Raw genomic sequence first — 24,306 nt, 5'->3', positions numbered from 1 at the left:
AAAGACTTTGATTGAGCGGGTGGCGGAGGCCATTCATGGGGACCCTATTATACTTGCCTCCAGGTGGAGTTGAAGGTGTGTATGCAGATGATGTTCTCATTGTCCTCCTGAAGCCCTTTTGATACGGTGCGTTAATTCATCTGGTTCTTTCTCAGGTTACAAGATCAGTTTTTTCAAGTCAGAGGCTATGCCTATGGGGGGTCTTAGAGAAATACCTGGCGTGGAAGGTGGGATGCCCTTTAAGTGGGCACAGGGAGGTTTTCTTTACTTGGGCCTCTCTGTTACTCCTAGCTTTGGTCATTTACTCAAGATTAAACATGACCTTCAATGACGGGGTACCTTCCAATATTATGGCTGGGTCAAGTCGCTCTTATCAAAATAAATGTTCCTCCTCAGTTATTGTACTCTTTGCAGATGACCCCTTTCCTCGGCAAACATTTCGGAAATTGAGTGACTGGTTTCGTTCTTTTATTTGGTGTTGTAAGCTCGCAAAACTGCAACTGCCCCAGGGAGGCCCCCCACCCCCCTGACATTAGACAATATCACCTGAGCTCCCTCCTACTTTCTGTAAGTGACTGGGTCTGTGGGGACCCAACATCGACATGGTTGGACACTGAGACCTCCCAGACGAGTGTCCTCTTATCAACCTGTTGTTTTTAGATAAAATGAGTACAGTTGCAGAACAGAGCCGTAATCCAATAGTTACTAACTAGGTCAAAGCATGGATGGTAATGACGCAGATGGGGGTGGGTGGGGTGGGGTAATACGTCTAAAACATCTTTTCTTACCCCTCAGTTGGCATGCTGGGTTTCCACCAGGGACAATGGATCCCAGGTTTAAACTTTGTGGGGATAGAGGAGTCTCTTATTTGGTTGATGTTTGAGGGTGAAACGTTGATGTCGCTTGATCAAATAAATCAGAAATACGGATTGTCAAGCAGGGACCTCCTCCATTTCTTTCGGATCAGAGATTTTACCTGAAAAGAGACCACACTCTTGACTGAGCGTTCTGGATCTGACACTGAAAAGAGGGTATTCCAGGCTAAGAGCACACTTTCAGTGAGTACGCTGTATCATTTGTTGGGGGGGGAGGTTCCTTGGGTGACATCGAGCGATTACATGAGGTCTGGGAGAGAGAGTTTGGGGTGGAGATCACTCCAGAAACTTGCCTCAGACCATCTTGCAAAATTTAAGCAGGGTGCGTCTTCAATGTGCCCCAAATGTAAAATAAACATGGGTGCCCTCACTCATTGCCTGTGGTCCTGTCACAGGCTCAGTGCGTATTGGAGTACTGTGACAGGAGAAATAGAGAGGGTCTTGGGGACCAAAGTCAATGTGGACCCGGTCTCTCTGCTCCTGGATTTGCCGAATTTATCTCCCTTAGATGAACATGGAAGAAAGCTTTTTAACATCCTCACTTTTTGTGCGAGGAAGAACATTCTGATGTGCTGGGTGTCTGAGAACCCCCCGGGTCTGTCGGGGTAGTGTAAGTTAATTATGGAACACAGTCCTTTCTCACAAACGTGGTGGACCAGAAAATGGACAACGTTTACAAGACATGGCAGCCCTGTTTGAATTACTTGGAAGCCAATCTGCTCTGTCCGCCATTTTGTTTAGGGCTTTTGTCTCGCTATGATGGTTTAGTTCATAAATCCAATGCCCTGAGAGGAAGAATTTTGAACAAATGTGGGTTTAATAATTGATGTTCTCGAAGGCTGAGAGCTGAGGTCTTGTTGAACTGAGCAGCATTATTTACTTATTTATTGATTTGTAATAAGTTTGATTTCTTTTGCACAGTAGTATAGTAGACAACCACCTGATGAAGGAGCAGTGCTCCGAAAGCTAGTGCTTCCAAACAAACCTGTTGGACTATAACCTGGTGCTATGTGATTTTTAACTTTGTGCTTTTTAAAACTACTAGACAGCTCAGAGTGCTGGACAGCCAATCGACTGCAGTTAACACAGAGGAATCAGCCAATTGGCTGCAGCTAAAATGAAAGGACCAGCCAATCGGCTGCAGCTGTAACAGAGGGACCAGCCAATTGGCTGCAGCTGTAATGGAGGGCCCAGCCAATCAGCTGCAGCTTAATGGAGGAAACGGAACAGCCAATTTGCACACAGCAAGCTGCCAAAAACAGCAATGAGATCATGACAGAGAATCTTATTTTGCAATGTTGAATGTGGGATAATTTTCCCCACTCTTCCACAAACATAGTGCTACAGGATCTGTTACTAACTGTGCCACCTGGAACCTCTCTCGTTATATCAGGCACGTTTTCATGGAAAGCAGTGAACAGTACAAAAAGCATACCTTCCTGGCTGAGCGTGACTGTGGCCATAGGTTAAACTGGCCACAAAGTGACTCTGAGCACTGCTCTGGAAGTGCCCATCCTGCTGCAGAGATTGCCTTCAGGAATTTCCTGCACCTGTCCAATTGGCCTCAGCACCCAGAGGGGGCATTCAGGGGTGAAAGGGTACTCCAACTGAAAAATGCAAGTGCCGGGTGAAAGTAGATATTGATTTCCATTGACTGCCTTGAGACTATGAATGACATTTTACCAAACTTTACTCAGGAACAGATGGAGGCCATTTCTGTTCGCCCATGACAGATTAGTTTGCATCTCAAATTCAACATTCCCGTCTACTCCCTGGAATCTCCTGAGACAAACAAGACTCCATCCACCTCCCTGTTAAAAATATTCACTGACTCACCTATTGAGGCAGCGAGAGTCCTAAAGTCCCACAAGCCTCTGAAAGAAACGATCCCTCCTCATCTCTGTCCCAAAGGGCCAACCCCATTTTAAAAGGGAGCGCCCTCTGGACTGACCCACAAGAGGAAACAGCCTTTCCACATCCGCCTCGTCTAGACCACTCAGGATCTTTCACACTTCAATCGCGTCATAAAAACATACAAACTAGGATGGGAGTAGGCCCATCTGGCCCCTCGAGCCCGCCCCGCCATTCAATAAGATCATGGCTGATCTCTTTATACCCTCAGCTCCACTTACCCGCCCTCTCACTATAACCCTTGATCCCGTTACTGTTCAAAAATCTATCTTTGCCTTCAAAACATTCAGTGAGGTAGCCTCACACTGCTTCACTGGGCGGGGAATCCCACAGATTCACAACCCTTTGGGGGAAGAAGTTCATCCTCAGCTCAGTCCCAAACACAGTCACCCCTCACTCTCCAGGAGAAACAAGCCCAGTCTGCCCAACCTTTCCCCATAAATCAGCCCACTCACTCCAGCCTCTGAACCAGCTCCAACACGGTTACGCCCTCCGTTAAATAAAGAGACAAAATTGGACACGGTGGCCACCCCCCCTCCCCCCCTCCCCCCCACCCACCCCCCACCCACCCAGGATGGTCTCTACGATGGCCACAATGTTAGTCTTGCCCCCTGGGTAGGAACTGACCTTGAGGTGAGGCTGGGATTGAAGTTTGAATTGATGTAAAACTGGAGGGACTGCTCCCATCTCGTGGAGGAAGGGAGACCGTTTAAAAACTGGATGGCGATGGGGAGAGGATGCTCCTCTCAGCAGCTGGAGAGAATGTGAGGCTTTCTCTCTCCCTCACACACACACACACCTAAGTCTATGGGGTGAATTTGAATTTGCAGAGTTGTATTTGCACATGCATACCATTTTGTTCAAAAAGCACACAGTCTGTAGGCAGTCATGTGGTATTTATAAATTCCTACTTTGGAAATAGAACCAGCCTGATTCCAGGCTGGGATACAGACAGACTAACCTCACACCTTTAATGCATGGTCTAAGCAGAGATGTCACCTTTTCATTATACTGAGATAACTTTACATTGTCTCAGGACTGTGGATTGAAAGGCGTTCTAGGGTTTACCTATTAATGAACTGAAACCTGCAACCCAATTCTAAATGATTAAAGACTTAACAGCAATCTGGATTTGTTCAATATATCGCATCAGTTGGATGACACTTTGATCTTATGCTATAAATTGTGTGTCCTATTATCCTGCCCCACAACCACCTGATGAAGGAGCGTCGCTCCGAAAGCTAGCGCTTCCAAATAAACCTGTTGGACTATAACCTGGTGTTGTGTGATTTTTTTTTAACTTTCAAGATCAGTGTGGTGCTGGGAAAGCACAGCAGGTCAGGCAGCATCTGAGGAGCAGGAAAACTGACATTTCGGGCAAAAGCCCTTCATCAGGAATCCGAAATGTCGATTTTCCTGCTCCTCGGATGCTGCCTGACCTGCTGTGCTTTTCCAGCACCACTCTAATCTTGACTCTGATCTCCAGCGTCTGCAGTCCCCACTTCGGCCGAGTTGATTTTTAACTTTGTCCACCCCAGTCCAACACCAGCACAGCATGGCTTTCTAACCGAGACAGCGACAGAGGGAAGGTCAGTGAGTGCTTGTAAAGCAGACCTTAATGGATTCTTTCCATTGAGGGAGTCGGCTGGGGGCAGGGGGAGTAGTGGACATGTCGAGTTGAGACCACAATCAGATTAACCACAGTCTCAGCGAGAGGGAGCACACCAAAAGGGTCAGCTTCTAGTTTGAGGCAGTGAATTCCTGTTGGGGGAGGGGGGGCTGGAGGGTGAGGTGACCAGCGAGGTGGCTGACTCCCGTCTGCATTTCCATCCAGACGGTGTTGGGAATGAGCTGACAGTCACAGGCAGTACCTTTCTGCGAGAGAACGAGACTCCTTAACCAGTCCTGTCCAGTTCCGCCCTTCCTCACTGGGGGAGCGACGAGCCAACCACGACATCTGTTTAACCAGAAAGAGACGCTGTCACAGCACAGATAGCAGTATCTCTGTCACATCCAGGCCTGAGCTACTGCTGAGCAACACCAGATAGGCAGCACGTTTAATCTCTCACCATCGCCCAGTCAGTAACAACCTGCTCCCCTCACTCTCTGAGTCACTGCCTGACACTCTTCAGGATGACATTCGATGGAAACAGGGAACAGCATAAGCCTCATTCCTGAGGAATGGCTTATGCCTGAAACGTCAATTCTCCTGCTCCTCGGATGCTGCCTGACCTGCTGTGCTTTTCCAGCAACACATTCTCGACAGCACAAAGAACACAGTGACCCCCTAACGGGGTAATTATTCTCTGTGATCCCTGGATCTCCTGCTCACAGTCCCAGGTGTGAGTGCGAGTGACAAAATTGACAGTGAGGGTGATAACTGTGCACGAGTGTGAGTGTGAGAGTCTGACTGTACACAGCCTGGGTACAGGAGTGACTAACCAGACTGTGTGTAACTACCTGAATGCGAGGGTGGGAGAGGAAGGAGGGAGACCCTCCCCCACTCAGTGGTGATCGGGGCGTGGGGGAGTTTGAGGGTGAAGAGAAAGGGGATATTGAGACAGGGGGTGGAGGGGAGTGTGCAGAGGAGAGGGGTTAGTATAAGAGTCTGAGGGGGGCATGAAAGGACAGGGAGGGGAGAGGCACGGGAGTGCAGGGAGTGGGAGTGGGGTGGGGCAGGGGTTGTGGGAGTGGGGCGGGGGTTGTGGGAGTGCGTGCGCACATCACCTGTGCCAACCCGTGATGCCTCTTATAGTTGAATAGGTTTAGCCACGAGCAGCAGCTACAGGGAGTGACATGGGCCTGAATTGGAACAGGCCACAGAGAGAGAGTGAGAGAGCGAGGCAACGAGAGGGAGAGATGATAAATTGAGAATGAGGAGAATTTCTGTGTAGTTTTGGGACTGGGGACGGAGAGCAAGGTGTCAGGGTGACTGTACCTTGGTGTTGAGGGTGTCTCTCGTTGCCTGGAGCTGGGTCAGGGTACTCTGGACAATCCTCTTGCTGGCAGCTACCACAATGCAGCGTTTCAGCTCACTGCCATCACAGTCCAGGCTGCGACTGATGTTACTCAGCTCCTGTCCAATTCTGGCCAGAGTCATCTCGACCTCACCCACGAGATCCACAGAGTGAGCCCCAGACTCTGTAAAAAAAAACACAGCAGCTTAGTTACTGCCCGTCCCTCACAGGTACTGCCTGTTACTGACCCTCCCCCCTCACAGGTACTGCCTGTTACTGACCCTCCCCCTCACAGTTACTGCCTGTTACTGACCCTTCCCCCATCACAGTTACTGCCTGTTACTGACCCTTCCCCCATCACAGTTACTGCCAGTTACTGAACCATGTCCCTCACAGTTACTGCCTGTTACTGACCCTTCCCCCCTCACAGTTACTGTCTGTTACTGACCCTTCCCCCATCACAGTTACTGCCTGTTACTGACTCTTCCCCCATCACAGTTACTGCCTGTTACTGACCCTTCCCCTTCATAGTTACTGCCAGTTACTGAACCCTGTCCCTCACAGTTACTGCCTGTTACTGACCCTTCCCCATCACAGTTACTGCCTGTTACTAACCCTTCCCCATCACAGTTACTGCCTGTTACTGACCCTTCCCCCCTCACAGTTACTGTCTGTTACTGACCCTTCCCCCCTCACAGTTACTGCCTGTTACTGACCCTTCCCCATCACAGTTACTGCCTGTTATTGACCCTCCCCCCTCACAGTTACTGCCTGTTACTGACCCTTCCCCCCCTCACAGTTACTGCCTGTTACTGACCCTTCCCCCCCTCACAGTTACTACCTGTTACTGACCCTTCCCACATCACATTTACTGCCTGTTACTGACCCTTCCCCCCCTCACAGTTACTGCCTGTTACTGACCCTTCCCCCATCACAGTTACTGCCTGTTACTGAACCCTGTCCCTCACAGTTACTGCCTGTTACTGACACTTCCCCCTCACAGTTACTGCCTGTTACTGACCCTTCCCCCTCACAGTTACTGCCTGTTACTGAACCCTGTCCCTCACAGTTACTGCCTGTTACTGACCCTTCCCCCATCACAGTTACTGCCTGTTATTGACTCTTCCCCCACAGTTACTGCCTGTTACTGACACTTCCTGCATCACAGTTACTGCCTGTTACTGACCCTTCCCCCTTTACTGTTACTGCATGTTACTGACCATCCTTCACAGTTACTGCCTGTTACTGACCCTTCCCCATCACAGTTACTGCCTGTTACTGACCCTTCCCCAATCACAGTTACTGCCTGTTACTGACCGTTCCCCATCACAGTTACTGACCATTCCCCATCACAGTTACTGCCTGTTACTGAACCCCGTCTCTCACAGTTACTGCCTGTTACTGACCCTTCTCCCATCACAGTTACTGCCTGTTACTGACCCTTCCCCATCACAGTTACTGCCTGTTACTGACCCCCTTTCCGTCACAGTTACTGCTTGTTACTGACACCCCCCTAAGACTTACTGCCTGTTACTGACCCTTCCCCATCACAGTTACTGCCTGTTACTGACCCTTCCCCAATCACAGTTACTGCCTGTTACTGACCGTTCCCCATCACAGTTACTGCCTGTTACTGACCCTTCCCCATCACAGTTACTGCCTGTTACTGAACCCCGTCTCTCACAGTTACTGCCTGTTACTGACCCTTCTCCCATCAGTTACTGCTTGTTAATGACCCTTCCCCACAGTTACCACCTGTTACTGACATCCTCACAGTTACTGCCTGTTACTGACCCCCTCACAGTTACTGCCTGTTACTGACTCCCCATCACAGTTACTGCCTGTTACTGACACCCCCTCACAGTTACTGCCTGTTACTGACTCCCCATCACAGTTACTGCCTGTTACTGACACCCCCTCACAGTTACTGCCTGTTACTGACTCCCCATCACAGTTACTGCCTGTTACTGACTCCCCATCACAGTTACTGCCTGTTACTGACACCCCCTCACAGTTACTGCCTGTTACTGACACCCCCCTCATAGTTACCACCTGTTACTGACCCCCTCACAGTTACTGCCTGTTACTGACTCCCCCTCACAGTTACTGCCTGTCACTGACCATCTGTCACAGTTACTGCCTGTTACTGACTCTTGCCCCATCACAGTTACTGCCTGTTACTGACCCTTCCCCCCCCCCACAGTTACTGCCTGTTACTGAACCCCGTCCCTCACAGTTACTGCTTGTTACTGACTCTTCTCCCATCATAGTTACTGCCTGTTACTGACCTCCTCCCTTGAAGTTACTGCCTGTTACTGACCCTTCCCACATCAGTTACTGCCTGTTACTGAACCCTTTCCCTCACAGTTACTGCCTGTTACTGACACCCCCCTAAGACTTACTGCATGTAACTGACCCTTTCCCGCTCACAGTTACTGCCTGTTTCTGACTCCCCACTCACATTTACTGCCTGTTATTGACCCTTCCCCATCAGTTACTGCCTGTTACTGACACCCCCATCACAGTTACTGCCTGTTACTGACATCCTCCATCACAGTTACTGCCTGTTACTGACTCCCTCTCATAGTTACTGCCTGTTACTGACCCTTCCCCATCACAGTTACTGCCTGTTACTGACACCCCCCTCACAATTACCACCTGTTACTGATACCCTCACAGTTACTGCCTGTTATTGACTCCCCATCACAGTTGCTGCCTGTTACTGATCCTTTCCCATCACAGTTACTGCCTGTTACTGAACCCTGTCTCTCTGTTACTGCCTGTTACTGAACCCTGTCCCTCACAGTTACTGCCTGTTACTGACCCTTCCCCCATCACAGTTACTGCCTGTCACTGAGTCCCGTCCCTCACAGTTCCTGCCTGTTACTGACTCTTCCCCATCATAGTTACTGCCTGTTACTGAACCCCATATCTCACAGTTACTGCCTGTTACTGACCCTTCCCCATCACAGTTACTGCCTGTTACTGAACCCCTTTCCTTCACAGTTACTGCCTGTTACTGACACCCCCATCAGTTACTGCCTGTTACTGTCCTACGCCCTCACAGTTACTGCCTGTTACAGATCTCCTCCCTCACAGTCACTGCCTGTTACTGACCCTTCCCCATCACAGTTACTGCCTGTTACTGACCCCCTCCCTCACAGTTACTGCCTGTTACTGACCCCCTTTCCCTCACAGTTACTGCCTGTTAGTGACATCCGTCACAGTTACTGCCTGTTGCTGACCCTTCCCCCTCACAGTTACTGCCTGTTACTGAACCTTCCCCATCACAATTACTGCCTGTTACTGACCTCCTCCCTTGCAGTTACTGCCTGTTACTGACCTTTCTCCCATCATTGTTACTGCCTGTTACTGAATCCCTTTCCCTCACAGTCACTGCCTGTTACTGAGACCCCCTAAGATTTACTGCATGTTACTGACCCTTCCCCGCTCACAGTTACTGCCTGTCTCTGACTCCGCACTCACAGTTACTGCCTGTTACTGACCCTTCCCCATCACAGTTACTGCCTGTTACTGACACCCCCATCACAGTCACTGCCTGTTACTGTCCTACCCCCTCACAGTTACTGCCTGTTAATGACACCCCCTCACAGTTACTGCCTGTTACAGCTCTCCTCCCTCAGTCACTGCCTGTTACTGACCCTTCCCCCTCACAGTTACTGCCTGTTACTGACCCCCCCCCACAGTTACTGCCTGTTTCTGACACCCCCCTCACAGTTACAACCTGTTACTGACCCCCCCCCCCACCCCACAGTTACTCCCTGTTTCTGACTCCCCACTCACAGTTACTGCCTGTTACTGACCCTTCTCCATCACAGTTACTACCTGTTACTGGCACCCCCATCACAGTCACTGCCTGTTACTGACCCCCTCCCTCACAGTTACTGCCTGTTACTGACCCCCTTTTCCTCACAGTTACTGCCTGTTACTGACATCCGTCACAGTTACTGCCTGTTGCTGACCCTGCCCCCTTCACAGTTACTGCCTGTTACTGACCCTTCCCCCCCCCTCACAGGTACTGCCTGTTTCTGACTCCCCACTCACAGTTACTGCCTGTTACTGACCTCCTCCCTTGCAGTTACTGCCTGTTACTGACCCATCTCCCATCATAGTTACTGCCTGTTACTGAACCCCTTTCCCTCACAGTCACTGCCTGTTACTGACACCCCCCCTAAGGTTTACTGCATGTAACTGACTCTTCCCCGCTCACAGTTACTGCCTGTCTCTGACTCCCCACTCACAGTTACTGCCTGTTACTGACTCTTCCCCATCACAGTTACTGCCTGTTACTGTCCTCCTCCCTCACAGTTACTGCCTGTTACTCACCTCCTCCCTCACAGTTACTGCCTGTTACTGACTCCCTCTCACAGTTACTGCCTGTTACGGACCCTTCCCCATCACAGTTACTGCCTGTTACTGACTCTTCCCCATCACAGTTACTGCCTGTTACTGTCCTCCTCCCTCACAGTTACTGCCTGTTACTCACCTCCTCCCTCACAGTTACTGCCTGTTACTGACTCCCTCTCACAGTTACTGCCGGTTACTGACCCTTCCCACATCACAGTTACTGCCTGTTACTGAACCCCTTTCCTTCACAGTTACTGCCTGTTACTCACACCCCCCATAGACTTACTGCATGTTACTGACCCTTCCCCCATCACAGTTACTATCGGTTACTGACCCTTCCGCATCACAGTTACTGCCTGTTACTGACACCCCCATCACAGTTACTGACTGTTACTGTCCTGCCCCCTCACAGTTACTGCCTGTTAATGACACCCCCTCACAGTTACTGCCTGTTACTGACTCCCTCTCACAGTTACTGTCTGTTACTGACTCCCCCTCACAGTTACTGCCTGTTACTGACCCTTCCCCATCACAGTTACTGCTTGTTACTGAACCCTGTCTCTCACAGTTACTGCCAGTTACTGAGCCTGTCCCTCACAGTTACTGCCTGTTACTGTCCCTTCCCCCATCACTGTTACTGCCTGTTACTGACCCTCCCTCACAGTTACTGCCTGTTACTGACCCTTCCCCATCACAGTTACTGTCTGTTACTGAACCCTGTCCCTCACAATTACTGCCTGTTACTGACCCTTCCCCATCACAGTTACTGCATGTTACTGAATCTCCCTCACAGTTACTGCCTGTTACTGGCCCATCCCACATCACAGTCACTGCCTGTTACTGAACCCTGTCCATCACATTTACTGCCTGTTACTGACCCTTCCCCATCACAGTTACTGCCTGTTACTGAACCCTGTCCCTCACAGTTACTGCCTGTTACTGACCCTTCCCCATCAGTTACTGCCTGTTACTGACACCCCCCTCACAGTTACCACCTGTTACTGACACCCTCACAGTTACTGCCTGTTTCTGACTCCCCACTCACAGTTACTGCCTGTTACTGACCCTTCCCCATCACAGTCACTGCCTGTTACTGACCCCCTCCCTCACAGTTACTGCCTGTTACTGACCCCTTTCCCTCACAGTTACTGCCTGTTTCTGACTCCCCACTCACAGTTACTGCCTGTTACTGACCCTTCCCCATCACAGTCACTGCCTGTTACTGACCCCCTCCCTCACAGTCACTGCCTATTACTGACACCCTCCCTCACAGTTACTGCCTGTTACTGACACCCCGTAAGAGTTATTGCATGTTAATTACCCTTCCCCCCTCACAGTTACTGCTTGTTACTGTCCTCCTCCCTCAGTTACTGCCTGTTACTGACCTCCTCCCTCACAGTTATTGCCTCCCTCTCATAGTTACTGCCTGTTACTGACCCTTCCCCATCACAGTTACTGCATGTTACTGAATCTCCCTCACAGTTACTGCCTGTTACTGACTCTTCCCCCATCACAGTTACTACCTGTTACTGTCCTCCTCCCTCACAGATACTGCCCGTTACTGACCTCCTCCCTCACAGTTACTGCCTGTTACTGACTCCCCCTCACAGTTACTGCCTGTTACTGACCCTTCCCCATCACAGTTACTGCCTGTTACTGAACCCTGTCCCTCAAAGTTACTGCCTGTTACTGACACCCGTCACAGTTACTGCCAGTTGCTGACCCTTCCCCCGTCACAGTTACTGCCTGTTACTGTCCTCCTTCCTCACAGTTACTGCCTATTACTGACTCCTCCTCACATTTATTGCCTGTTACTGACCCTTACCTTCACACAGTTTAGATTAGATTACATTACAGTGTGGAAACAGGCCCTTCGGCCCAACAAGTCCACACCGCCCCGCCAAAGCGCAACCCACCCATACCGCTACATTTACCCCTTACCTAACACTACGGGCAATTTAGCATGGCCAATTCACCTGACCCTGCACATCTTTGTAGTGTGGGAGGAAACCGGAGCACCCGGAGGAAACCCACGCAGACACGGGGAGAACGTGCAAACTCCACACAGTCAGTCGCCTGAGGCGGGAATTGAACCCGGGTCTCTGGCGCTGTGAGGCAGCAGTGCTAACCACTGTGCCGTCCCACACAGTTACTGCCTGTTACTGACACTCCCCTAAGAGTTACTGCCTGTTACCCACCCTTCCCCCATCACAGTTACTGCCTGTTACTGACACCCCCTCACAGTTACTGCCTGTTACTGACACCCCCCTCAGAGGTATTGGCTGTTACTGACCCTTCACCATAACAGTTACTGTCTGTTACTGACCCTTCCCCATCACAGTTACTGCCTGTTACTGAACCCCGTCCCTCACAGTTACTGCCTGTTACTGACCCTTCCCCATCACAGTTACTGCCTGTTACTGACCCCATCTCGCAGTTTCTGCCTGTTACTGACCCCCTTTCCCTCACAGTTACTGCCCGTTACTGATTCCCCCTCACAGTTACTACCTGTTACTGACCCTTCCTCCCTCACAGTTACTGCCTGTTACTGAACCCTGTCCCTCACAGTTACTGCCTGTTACTGACCCTTCCCCATCACAGTTACTGCCTGTTACTGACACCCCCCTCACAGTTACCACCTGTTACTGACACCCTCACAGTTACTGCCTGTTTCTGACTCCCCACTCACAGTTACTGCCTGTTACTGACCCTTCCCCATCACAGTCACTGCCTGTTACTGACCCCCTCCCTCACAGTTACTGCCTGTTACTGACCCCTTTCCCTCACAGTTACTGCCTGTTTCTGACTCCCCACTCACAGTTACTGCCTGTTACTGACCCTTCCCCATCACAGTCACTGCCTGTTACTGACCCCCTCCCTCACAGTCACTGCCTATTACTGACACCCTCCCTCACAGTTACTGCCTGTTACTGACACCCCGTAAGAGTTATTGCATGTTAATTACCCTTCCCCCCTCACAGTTACTGCTTGTTACTGTCCTCCTCCCTCAGTTACTGCCTGTTACTGACCTCCTCCCTCACAGTTATTGCCTCCCTCTCATAGTTACTGCCTGTTACTGACCCTTCCCCATCACAGTTACTGCATGTTACTGAATCTCCCTCACAGTTACTGCCTGTTACTGACTCTTCCCCATCACAGTTACTACCTGTTACTGTCCTCCTCCCTCACAGATACTGCCCGTTACTGACCTCCTCCCTCACAGTCACTGCCTGTTACTGACTCCCCCTCACAGTTACTGCCTGTTACTGACCCTTCCCCATCACAGTTACTGCCTGTTACTGAACCCTGTCCCTCAAAGTTACTGCCTGTTACTGACACCCGTCACAGTTACTGCCAGTTGCTGACCCTTCCCCCGTCACAGTTACTGCCTGTTACTGTCCTCCTTCCTCACAGTTACTGCCTATTACTGACTCCTCCTCACATTTATTGCCTGTTACTGACCCTTACCTTCACACAGTTTAGATTAGATTACATTACAGTGTGGAAACAGGCCCTTCGGCCCAACAAGTCCACACCGCCCCGCCAAAGCGCAACCCACCCATACCGCTACATTTACCCCTTACCTAACACTACGGGCAATTTAGCATGGCCAATTCACCTGACCCTGCACATCTTTGTAGTGTGGGAGGAAACCGGAGCACCCGGAGGAAACCCACGCAGACACAGGGAGAACGTGCAAACTCCACACAGTCAGTCGCCTGAGGCGGGAATTGAACCCGGGTCTCTGGCGCTGTGAGGCAGCAGTGCTAACCACTGTGCCGTCCCACACAGTTACTGCCTGTTACTGACACTCCCCTAAGAGTTACTGCCTGTTACCCACCCTTCCCCCATCACAGTTACTGCCTGTTACTGACACCCCCTCACAGTTACTGCCTGTTACTGACACCCCCCTCAGAGGTATTGGCTGTTACTGACCCTTCACCATAACAGTTACTGTCTGTTACTGACCCTTCCCCATCACAGTTACTGCCTGTTACTGAACCCCGTCCCTCACAGTTACTGCCTGTTACTGACCCTTCCCCATCACAGTTACTGCCTGTTACTGACCCCATCTCGCAGTTTCTGCCTGTTACTGACCCCCTTTCCCTCACAGTTACTGCCCGTTACTGATTCCCCCTCACAGTTACTACCTGTTACTGACCCTTCCTCCCTCACAGTTACTGCCTGTTACTGAACCCCGTCCAACACAGTTACTGCCTGTTACTGACACCCCCGTAAGAGTTACTGCCTGTTACTGACACCCCACTCACAGTTATTGCCTGTTACTTACCCTTCCCCATCACAGTTACTGCCTGTTACTGACCCTTCCCCATCACAGTTACTGCCTGTTACTGAACCCCGTCCCACACTGTTACTGCCTGTGACTGACACCCCGTAAGAGTTACTGTCTGTTACTGACACCCCGTCACAGTTATTGCCTGCTATTTACCTTTCCCCATCACAGTTACTGCCTGTTACTGACCCTTCCCCATCACAGTTACTGCCTGTTACTGACACCCCCCTCACAGATATTGCCTGTTACTGACCCTTCCCCAGTTACGACCTGTTACTGACCCTACCACACAGTTACTGCCTGTTACTGACCTCCACCTCACAGATACTGTCTGTTACTGACACCCCCTCACAGTTACTGCCCGTTACTGACTCCCCCCTCACAGTTACTGCCTGTTACTGACCCCCTCCCTCACAGTTACTGTCTGTTACTGATGTCCCCCTCACAGTTACTGCCTGTTACTGACCTCCTCCCTCACAGTTACTGCCGGTTACTGACTCCCCCCTCACAGTTACTGCCTGTTACTGACCTCCTCCCTCACAGTTACTGCCTGTTACTGATGTCCCCCTCACAGTTACTGCCTGTTACTGACCTCCTCCCTCACAGTTACTGCCGGTTACTGACTCCCCCCTCACACTTACTACCTGTTACTGACTCCCCCTCACAGTTACTGCCTGTTACTGATCTCCTCCCTCACAGTGACTGCCTGTTACTTACTCCCTCTCACAGTTACTGCCTGTTACTGATACCCACTCAGTTACTGCCTGTTACTGATCTCATCCCTCACAGTTACTGCCTGTTACTGACAGCCCCTCACAGCTACTGCCTGTTACTGATACCCACTCAGTTACTGCCTGTTACTGACTCCTCCTCACAGTTACTGCCTGTTACTGATCTCCTCCCTCACAGTTACTGCCTGTTAATGATCTCCTCCCTCACAGTTACTGTCTGTTACTGACTCCCCCTCAGTTACTGCCTGTTACTGACTCCCCCTCACAGTTACTGACACTCCCCTCACAGTTACTGCCTGTTACTGATCGACCCTCACAGTTACTGCCTGTTACTGACACCCCCTCAGAGTTACTGCCTGTTACTGACACCCCCCTCACAGTTACTGCCTGTTACTGACACCCCCCTCACAGTTACTGCCTGTTACTGACTCCCCCCTCACAGTTACTGCCTGTTACTGACCTCCTCCCTCACAGTTACTGCCTGTTACTGACACCCTCTCACAGTTACTGCCTGTTACTGACTCCCCCTCACAGTTAGTGCCTGTTACTGATCCCCTCACAATTACTGCCTGTTACTGACTGACCCTCACAGTTCCTGCCTGTTACTGACACCCCCTCAGTTACTGCCTGTTACTGACCGACCCTCACAGTTACTGCCTGTTACTGACACCCCTTCACAGTTACTGTCTGTTACTGACTCCCCCTCACAGTTACTGCCTGTTACTGACACCCCTCACAGTTACTGCCTGTTACTGACTCCCCCCTCACAGTTACTGCCTGTTCTTGACCTCCTCCCTCACAGTTACTGCCTGTTACTGACACCGCTCACAGTTACTGCCTGTTACTGACACCCCCCCCTCACAGTTACTGCCTGTTACTGACTCACCCCTCACAGTTACTGCCTGTTATTGACCTCCTCCCTCACAGTTACTGCCTGTTACTGACACCCTCTCACAGTTACTGCCTGTTACTGACACCCCCTCAGTTACTGCCTGTTACTGACCGACCCTCACAGTTACTGCCTGTTACTGACTCCCCCCTCACAGTTACTGCCTGTTCTTGACCTCCTCCCTCACAGTTACTGCCTGTTACTGACACCGCTCACAGTTACTGCCTGTTACTGACACCCCCTCACAGTTACTGCCTGTTACTGACTCACCCCTCACAGTTACTGCCTGTTATTGACCTCCTCCCTCACAGTTACTGCCTGTTACTGACACCCTCTCACAGTTACTGCCTGTTACTGACACACCCTCAGTTACTGCCTGTTACTGACCTCCTCCCTCACTGTTACTGCCCGTTACTGACACCCCCTGACTGTTACTGCCCGTTACTGACACCCCCTCACAGTTACTGCCTGTTACTTACCTCCTTCCTCACAGTTGCTGCCTGTTACTGACTCCCCCTCACAGTTACTGCCTGTTACTGGCACCCCTTCAGTGATTGCCTGTAACTGTCTCCCCCATCACTGCGAGTGCCTGTTACTGACACCCCTCACAGTTACTACCTGTTACTGACTCCCTCTCACAGTTACTGCCTGTTACTGATCTCTTCCCTCACAGTTACTGCCTATTAATGATCCTTCCCCCCTCACAGTTACTCCCTGTTAATGATCCTTCCCCCCTCACAGTAACGGCCTGTTACAGACTCCCCCTCAGTTACTGCCTGTTACTGATCTCCTCCCCACAGTTACTGCCTGTTACTGAAACCCCCTCGCAGTTACTGTGTGTTACTGATCTCCTCCCTCACAGTTACTGCCTGTTACTGACAGCCCCTCACAGCTACTGCCTGTTACTGATACCCACTCAGTTACTGCCTGTTACTGACTCCCCCTCACAGTTACTGCCTGTTACTGACACCCCCTCATAGTTACTGCCTATTACTGACTCTCCCTCACAGTTACTGACACTCCCCTCACAGTTACTGCCTGTTACTGACTCCCTGTCACAGTTACTACCTGTTACTGATCCCCTCACAATTACTGCCTGTTACTGACTGACCCTTACAGTTCCTGCCTGTTACTGACACCCCCTCACAGTTACTGCCTGTTACTGACACCCCCCTCACAGTTACTGCCTGTTACTGACACCCCCCTCACAGTTACTGCCTGTTACTGACTCCCCCCTCACAGTTACTGTCTGTTTCTGACTCCCCCCTCACAGTTACTGCCTGTTATTGACCTACTTCCTCACAGTTACTGCCTGTTACTGACACCCACTCACAGTTACTGCCTGTTACAGACTCCCCATCACAGTTACTGCCTGTTACTGAAACCCCCTCACAGTTACTGTCTGTTACTGACTCCCCCTCACAGTTACTGCCTGTTACTGACCGACCCTCACAGTTACTACCTGTTACTGACCAACCCTCACAGTTACTACCTGTTACTGACTCCTCTTCAGTTACTGCCTGTTACTGATCTCCTCCCTCACATTTACTGCCTGTTACTGGCCCATCCCACATCACAGTCACTGCCTGTTACTGAACCCTGTCCATCACATTTACTGCCTGTTACTGACACATCCCCCTCACAGTTACTGCATGTTACTGAATCTCCCTCACAGTTACTGCCTGTTACTGACCCTCCCCCTCACAGTTACTGCCTGTTACTGAACCCCGTCCCTCACAGTTCCTGCCTGTTACTGACTCTTCTCCCATCACAGTTACTGCCTGTTAGTAACCCTTTCCCCCTCACAGTTACTGCCTGTTACTGACACTTCACCCATCACAGTTACTGCCTGTTACTGAACCCCTTTCCCTCACAGTTACTGCCTGGTACTGACACCCACCTAAGACTTACTGCATGTTACTGACCCTTCCCCGCTCACAGTTACTGCCTGTTTATGACTCCCCACTCACAGTTTTACTGCCTGTTACTGACCCTTCCCCATCACAGTTACTGCCTGTTACTGACTCCCTCTCACAGTTACTGCCTGTTACTGACCCTTCCCCATCACAGTTACTGCCTGTTACTGATACCCCCCTCACAGTTACCACCTGTTACTGATCCCCTCACAGTTACTGCCTGTTACTGACTCCCCTCACAGTTACTGCCTGTTACTGACCCATCCCCCATCACAGTTACTGCCTGTTACTGAACCCTGTCCCTCACAGTTACTGCCTGTTACTGACCCTTTCCCACAGTTACTGCATGTTACTGAATCTCCCTCACAGTTACTGCCCGTTACTGACTCTTCCCAATCAGTTACTGCCTGTTACTGACCCTTCCCCCCCTCACAGTTACTGCCTGTTACTGACCCTTCCCCCATCACAGTTACTGCCTGTTACTGAACTCTGTCCCTCACAGTTACTGCCTGTTACTGAACCCCTTTCCCTCACAGTTACTGCCTGTTACTGACACCCACCTAAGACTTACTGCATGTTACTGACCCTTCCCCGCTCACAGTTACTGCCTGTGTCTGACTCCCCACTCATAGTTACTGCCTGTTACTGACCCTTCCCCATCACTGTTACTGCCTGTTACTGACACCCCCCTCACAGTTACTGCCTGTTACTGATCCCCTCACAGTTACTGCCTGTTACTGACTCCCCCTCACAGTTACTGCCTGTTACTGACCCTTCCCCATCACAGTTACTGCTTGTTACTGACCCTTGCCCCATCACTGTTACTGCCTGTTACTGACCCTCCCTCACAGTTACTGCCTGTTACTGTCCCTTGCCCCATCACTGTTACTGCCTGTTACTGACCCTCCCTCACAGTTACTGCCTGTTACTGACACCCCGTAAGAGTTATTGCATGTTAATTACCCTTCCCCCCTCACAGTTACTGCATGTTACTGAATCTCCCTCACAGTTACTGCCCGTTACTGACTCTCCCCCCTCACAGTTACTGCCTGTTACTGACCCTTCCCCATCACAGTTACTGCCTGTTACTGACACCCCCCTCACAGTTACCACCTGTTACTGACCCCCTCACAGTTACTGCCTGTTTCTGACTCCCCACTCACAGTTACTGCCTGTTACTGACCCTTCCCCATCACTGTCACTGCCTGTTACTGAACCCTGTCCCTCACAGTTACTGCCTGTTACTGACCCTTCCCCATCATAGTTACTGCATGTTACTGAATCTCCCTCACATTTACTGCCTGTTACTGGCCCATCCCACATCACAGTCACTGCCTGTTACTGAACCCAGTCCATCACATTTACTGCCTGTTACCGACACTTCCCCCTCACAGTTACTGCCTGTTACTGACTCTTCCCCCATCGCAGTTACTGCCTGTTTCTGAACCTTCCCCCTCACAGTTACTGCCTGTTACTGACCCTCCCCCTCACAGTTACTGCCTGTTACTGAACCCCGTCCCTCACAGATCCTGCCTGTTACTGACTCTTCTCCCATCACAGTTACTGCCTGTTACTGAACTCCATACCTCACAGTTACTGCCTGTTACTGACCCTTCACCCATCACAGTTACTGCCTGTTACTGAACCCCTTTCCCTCACAGTTACTGCCTGGTACTGACACCCACCTAAGACTTACTGCATGTTACTGACCCTTCCCCACTCACAGTTACTGCCTGTTTATGACTCCCCACTCACAGTTTTACTGCCTGTTACTGACCCTTCCCCATCACAGTTACTGCCTGTTACTGACCCTTCCCCATCACAGTTACTGCCTGTTACTGACACCCCTCACAGTTACTGCCTGTTACTGACCCATCCCCCATCACAGTTACTGCCTGTTACTGAACCCTGTCCCTCACAGTTACTGCCTGTTACTGACCCTTCCCCACAGTTACTGCATGTTACTGAATCTCCCTCACAGTTACTGCCCGTTACTGACTCTTCCCCCTCACAGTTACTGCCTGTTACTGACCCTTCCCCATCACAGTTACTGCCTGTTACTGACACCCCCCTCACAGTTACCACCTGTTACTGACCCCCTCACAGTTACTGCCTGTTTCTGACTCCCCACTCACAGTTACTGCCTGTTACTGACCCTTCCCCATCACAGTCACTGCCTGTTACTGACCCCCTCCCTCACAGTTACTGCCTGTTACTGACCTCTTTCCCTCACAGTTACTACCTGTTACTGGCACCCCCATCACAGTCACTGCCTATTACTGACACCCTCCCTCACAGTTACTGCCTGTTACTGACACCCCGTAAGAGTTATTGCATGTTAATTACCCTTCCCCCCTCACAGTTACTGCATGTTACTGTCCTCCTCCCTCACAGTTACTGCCTGGTACTGACTCCCCCTCACAGTTACTGCCTGTTACTGACCCTTCCCCATCACAGTTACTGCCTGTTACTGAACCCTGTCCCTCAAAGTTACTGCCTGTTACTGACATCCGTCACAGTTACTGCCTGTTGCTGACCCTTCCCCCGTCACAGTTACTGCCTGTTACTGACTCCCCCATCACAGTTACTGCCTGTTACTGTCCTCCTTCCTCACCGTTAATGCCTATTACTGACTCCTCCTCACATTTATTGCCTGTTACTGACCCTTACCTTCACACAGTTTAGATTAGATTACAATACAGTGTGGAAACAGGCCCTTCGGCCCAACAAGTCCACACTGCCCCACCAAAGCGCAACCCACCCATACCGCTACATTTACCCCTTACCTAACACTACGGGCAATTTAGCATGGCCAATTCACCTGACCCTGCACATCTTTGGATTGTGGGAGGAAACCGGAGCACCCGGAGGAAACCCACGCAGACACGGGGAGAACGTGCAAACTCCACACAGTCAGTCGCCTGAGGCGGGAATTGAACCCAGGTCTCTGGCGCTGTGAGGCAGCAGTGCTAACCACTGTGCCGTCCCACACAGTTACTGCCTGTTACTGACACTCCCCTAAGAGTTACTGCCTGTTACCCACCCTTCCCCCCCTCACAGTTACTGCCTGTTACTGACCCCTCCCCCATCATAGTTACTGCCTGTTACTGACACCCCCTCACAGTTACTGCCTGTTACTGACACCCCCCTCACAGTTACTGCCTGTTACTGACACACCCTCAGTTACTGCCTGTTACTGACCTCCTCCCTCACTGTTACTGCCCGTTACTGACACCCCCTGACTGTTACTGCCCGTTACTGACACCCCCTCACAGTTACTGCCTGTTACTGACTCCCCCTCACAGTTACTGCCTGTTACTTACCTCCTTCCTCACAGTTACTGCATGTTACTGACTCCCCCTCACAGTTACTGCCTGTTACTGGCACCCCTTCAGTGATTGCCTGTAACTGTCTCCCCCATCACTGCGAGTGCCTGTTACTGACACCCCTCACAGTTACTACCTGTTACTGACTCCCCCTCACAGTTACTGCCTGTTACTGATCTCTTCCCTCACAGTTACTGCCTATTAATGATCCTTCCCCCCTCACAGTTACTCCCTGTTAATGATCCTTCCCCCCTCACAGTAACGGCCTGTTACAGACTCCCCCTCAGTTACTGCCTGTTACTGATCTCCTCCCCACAGTTACTGCCTGTTACTGAAACCCCCTCGCAGTTACTGTGTGTTACTGATCTCCTCCCTCACAGTTACTGCCTGTTACTGACAGCCCCTCACAGCTACTGCCTGTTACTGATACCCACTCAGTTACTGCCTGTTACTGAAACCTGTCCCTCCCAGTTACTGCCTGATCCTGACCTCCTCCCTCACAGTTACTCCCTGTTACTGAACCACGTCCCTCACACTGAACCCCATCCCTTGCTGATACTGCCTGCTACTGACTCCCCCTCAGTTATTGCCTGTTACTGACTGAACCTCACAGTTACTGCCTGTTACTGACCTCCACCTCACAGATACTGCCTGTTACTGACACCCCGTAAGAGTTACTGCCTGTTACTGACACCCCCCTCACAGTTATTGCCTGTTTCTGACTCCCCCTCACAGTTACTGCCTGTTACTGACACCCCCCACACAGTTACTGCCTGTTACTGACCTCCTCCCTCACAGTTACTGCCTGTTACTGATGTCCCCCTCACAGTTACTGCCTGTTACTGACCCCCTCCCTCACAGTTACTGTCTGTTTCTGACTCCCCCCTCACACTCACTGCCTGTTACTGACCTCCACCTCACAAATACTGCCTGTTACTGACACCCCCTCACAGTTATTGCCGGTTACTGACTCCCCCCTCACAGTGACTGCCTGTTACTGACCAACCCTCACAGTTACTGCCTGTTACTGACCCCCCTCACAGTTACTACCTGTTACTGACTCCTCCTCACAGTTACTGCCTGTTACTGATCTCCTCCCTCACAGTTACTGCCTGTTAATGATCTCCTCCCTCACAGTTACTGTCTGTTCCTGACTCCCCCTCACAGTTACTGCCTGTTACTGACACCCCCTCACAGTTACTGCCTGTTACAGATCGACCCTCACAGTTACTGCCTGTTACTGACACCCCCTCAGTTACTGCCTGTTATTGACCGACCCTCACAGTTACTGCCTGTTACTGACACCCCCTCACAGTTACTGCCTGTTACTGACACCCCCTCACAGTTACTGCCTGTTACTGACTCCCCCCTCACAGTTACTGCCTGTTACTGACCTCCACCCTCACAGTTACTGCCTGTTACTGACACCCCCTCACAGTTACTGCCTGTTACTGACTCCCCCTCACAGTTACTGCCTGTTACTGATCCCCTCACAATTACTGCCTGTTACTGACTGACCCTCACAGTTCCTGCCTGTTACTGACACCCCCTCAGTTACTGCCTGTTACTGACCGACCCTCACAGTTACTGCCTGTTACTGACACCCCTTCACAGTTACTGCCTGTTACTGACTCCCCCTCACAGTTACTGCCTGTTACTAACCTCCTCCCTCACAGTTACTGCCTGTTACTGACACCCCCTGACTGTTACTGCCTGTTACTGACACCCCCTCACAGTTACTGCCTGTTACTGACTCCCCCTCACAGTTACTACCTGTTACTGACACCCCCTCACAGTTACTGCCTGTTACTGATCTCCTCCCTCACAGTTACTGCCTGTTAATGATCCTTCCCCCCTCACAGTTACGGCCTGTTACAGATACCCACTCAGTTCCTGCCTGTTACTGACACCCCCTCAGTTACTGCCTGTTACTGACCGACCCTCACAGTTACTGCCTGTTACTGACACCCCTTCACAGTTACTGCCTGTTACTGACTCCCCCTCACAGTTACTGCCTGTTACTGACCTCCTCCCTCACAGTTACTGCCTGTTACTGACACCCCCTCACAGTTACTGCCTGTTACTTACCTCCTCCCTCACAGTTACTGCATGTTACTGACTCCCCCTCACAGATACTGCCTGTTACTGACACCCCTCACAGTTACTACCTGTTACTGACTCCCCCTCACAGTTACTGCATGTTACTGATCTCTTCCCTCACAGTTACTGCCTGTTAATGATCCTTCCCCCTCACTATTACTCCCTGTTAATGATCCTTCCCCCCTCACAGTAACGGCCTGTTACAGACTCCCCCTCAGTTACTGCCTGTTACTGATCTCCTCCCTCACAGTTACTGCTTGTTACTGAAACCCCCTCGCAGTTACTGCGTGTTACTGATCTCCTCCCTCATAGTTACTGCATGTTACTGACAGCCCCTCACAGCTACTGCCTGTTACTGATACCCACTCAGTTACTGCCTGTTACTGACTCCCCCTCACAGTTACTGCCTGTTACTGATCTCCTCCCTCACAGTTACTGCCTGTTACTGACTCTCGCTCACAGTTACTGACACTCCCCTCACAGTTACTGCCTGTTACTGACTCCCTGTCACAGTTACTACCTGTTACTGGTCCCCTCACAATTACTGCCTGTTACTGACTGACCCTCACAGTTACGGCCTGTTACTGACACCCCCTCAGTTACTGCCTTTTACTGACTCCCCCCTCACAGTTACTGCCTGTTACTGACACCCCCCTCACAGTTACTGCCTGTTACTGACTCCCCCCTCACAGTTACTGCCTGTTACTGACCGACCCTCACAGTTACTGACACTCCCCCTCACAGTTACTGCCTGTTACTGATCGACCCTCACAGTTACTGCCTGTTACTGACACCCCCCTCACAGTTACTGCCTGTTACTGACACCCCCCTCACAGTTACTGCCTGTTACTGACACACCCTCAGTTACTGCCTGTTACTGACCTCCTCCCTCACTGTTACTGCCCGTTACTGACACCCCCTGACTGTTACTGCCCGTTA

At 51.0% G+C, this 24,306-nt stretch overlaps 1 protein-coding gene across 1 annotated transcript in view; it reads right to left on the bottom strand.

Moving 5' to 3' along the window:
• The window catches only part of LOC122564978 (laminin subunit gamma-3-like), a 218,008-nt gene that overhangs the window by 22,882 nt on the left and 170,820 nt on the right, over nt 1-24,306 (bottom strand). Inside the window, exons 19-20 of the mRNA XM_087998211.1 lie at nt 5,725-5,927; nt 4,658-4,743 (exon numbers count right to left, since the gene is read on the bottom strand). Of these exons, the coding sequence (XP_087854337.1) occupies nt 4,658-4,743; nt 5,725-5,927 (289 nt within the window). The remainder of the gene's footprint in view (nt 1-4,657; nt 4,744-5,724; nt 5,928-24,306) is intronic.

This window comes from Chiloscyllium plagiosum, unplaced genomic scaffold, assembly GCF_037043375.1.
Source record: "Chiloscyllium plagiosum isolate Xiang-an unplaced genomic scaffold, Cpla_swu_hap1 HiC_scaffold_21, whole genome shotgun sequence".
Classification (NCBI taxonomy): domain Eukaryota; kingdom Metazoa; phylum Chordata; class Chondrichthyes; order Orectolobiformes; family Hemiscylliidae; genus Chiloscyllium; species Chiloscyllium plagiosum.
This window is presented reverse-complemented; position numbering and strand designations above follow the sequence as displayed.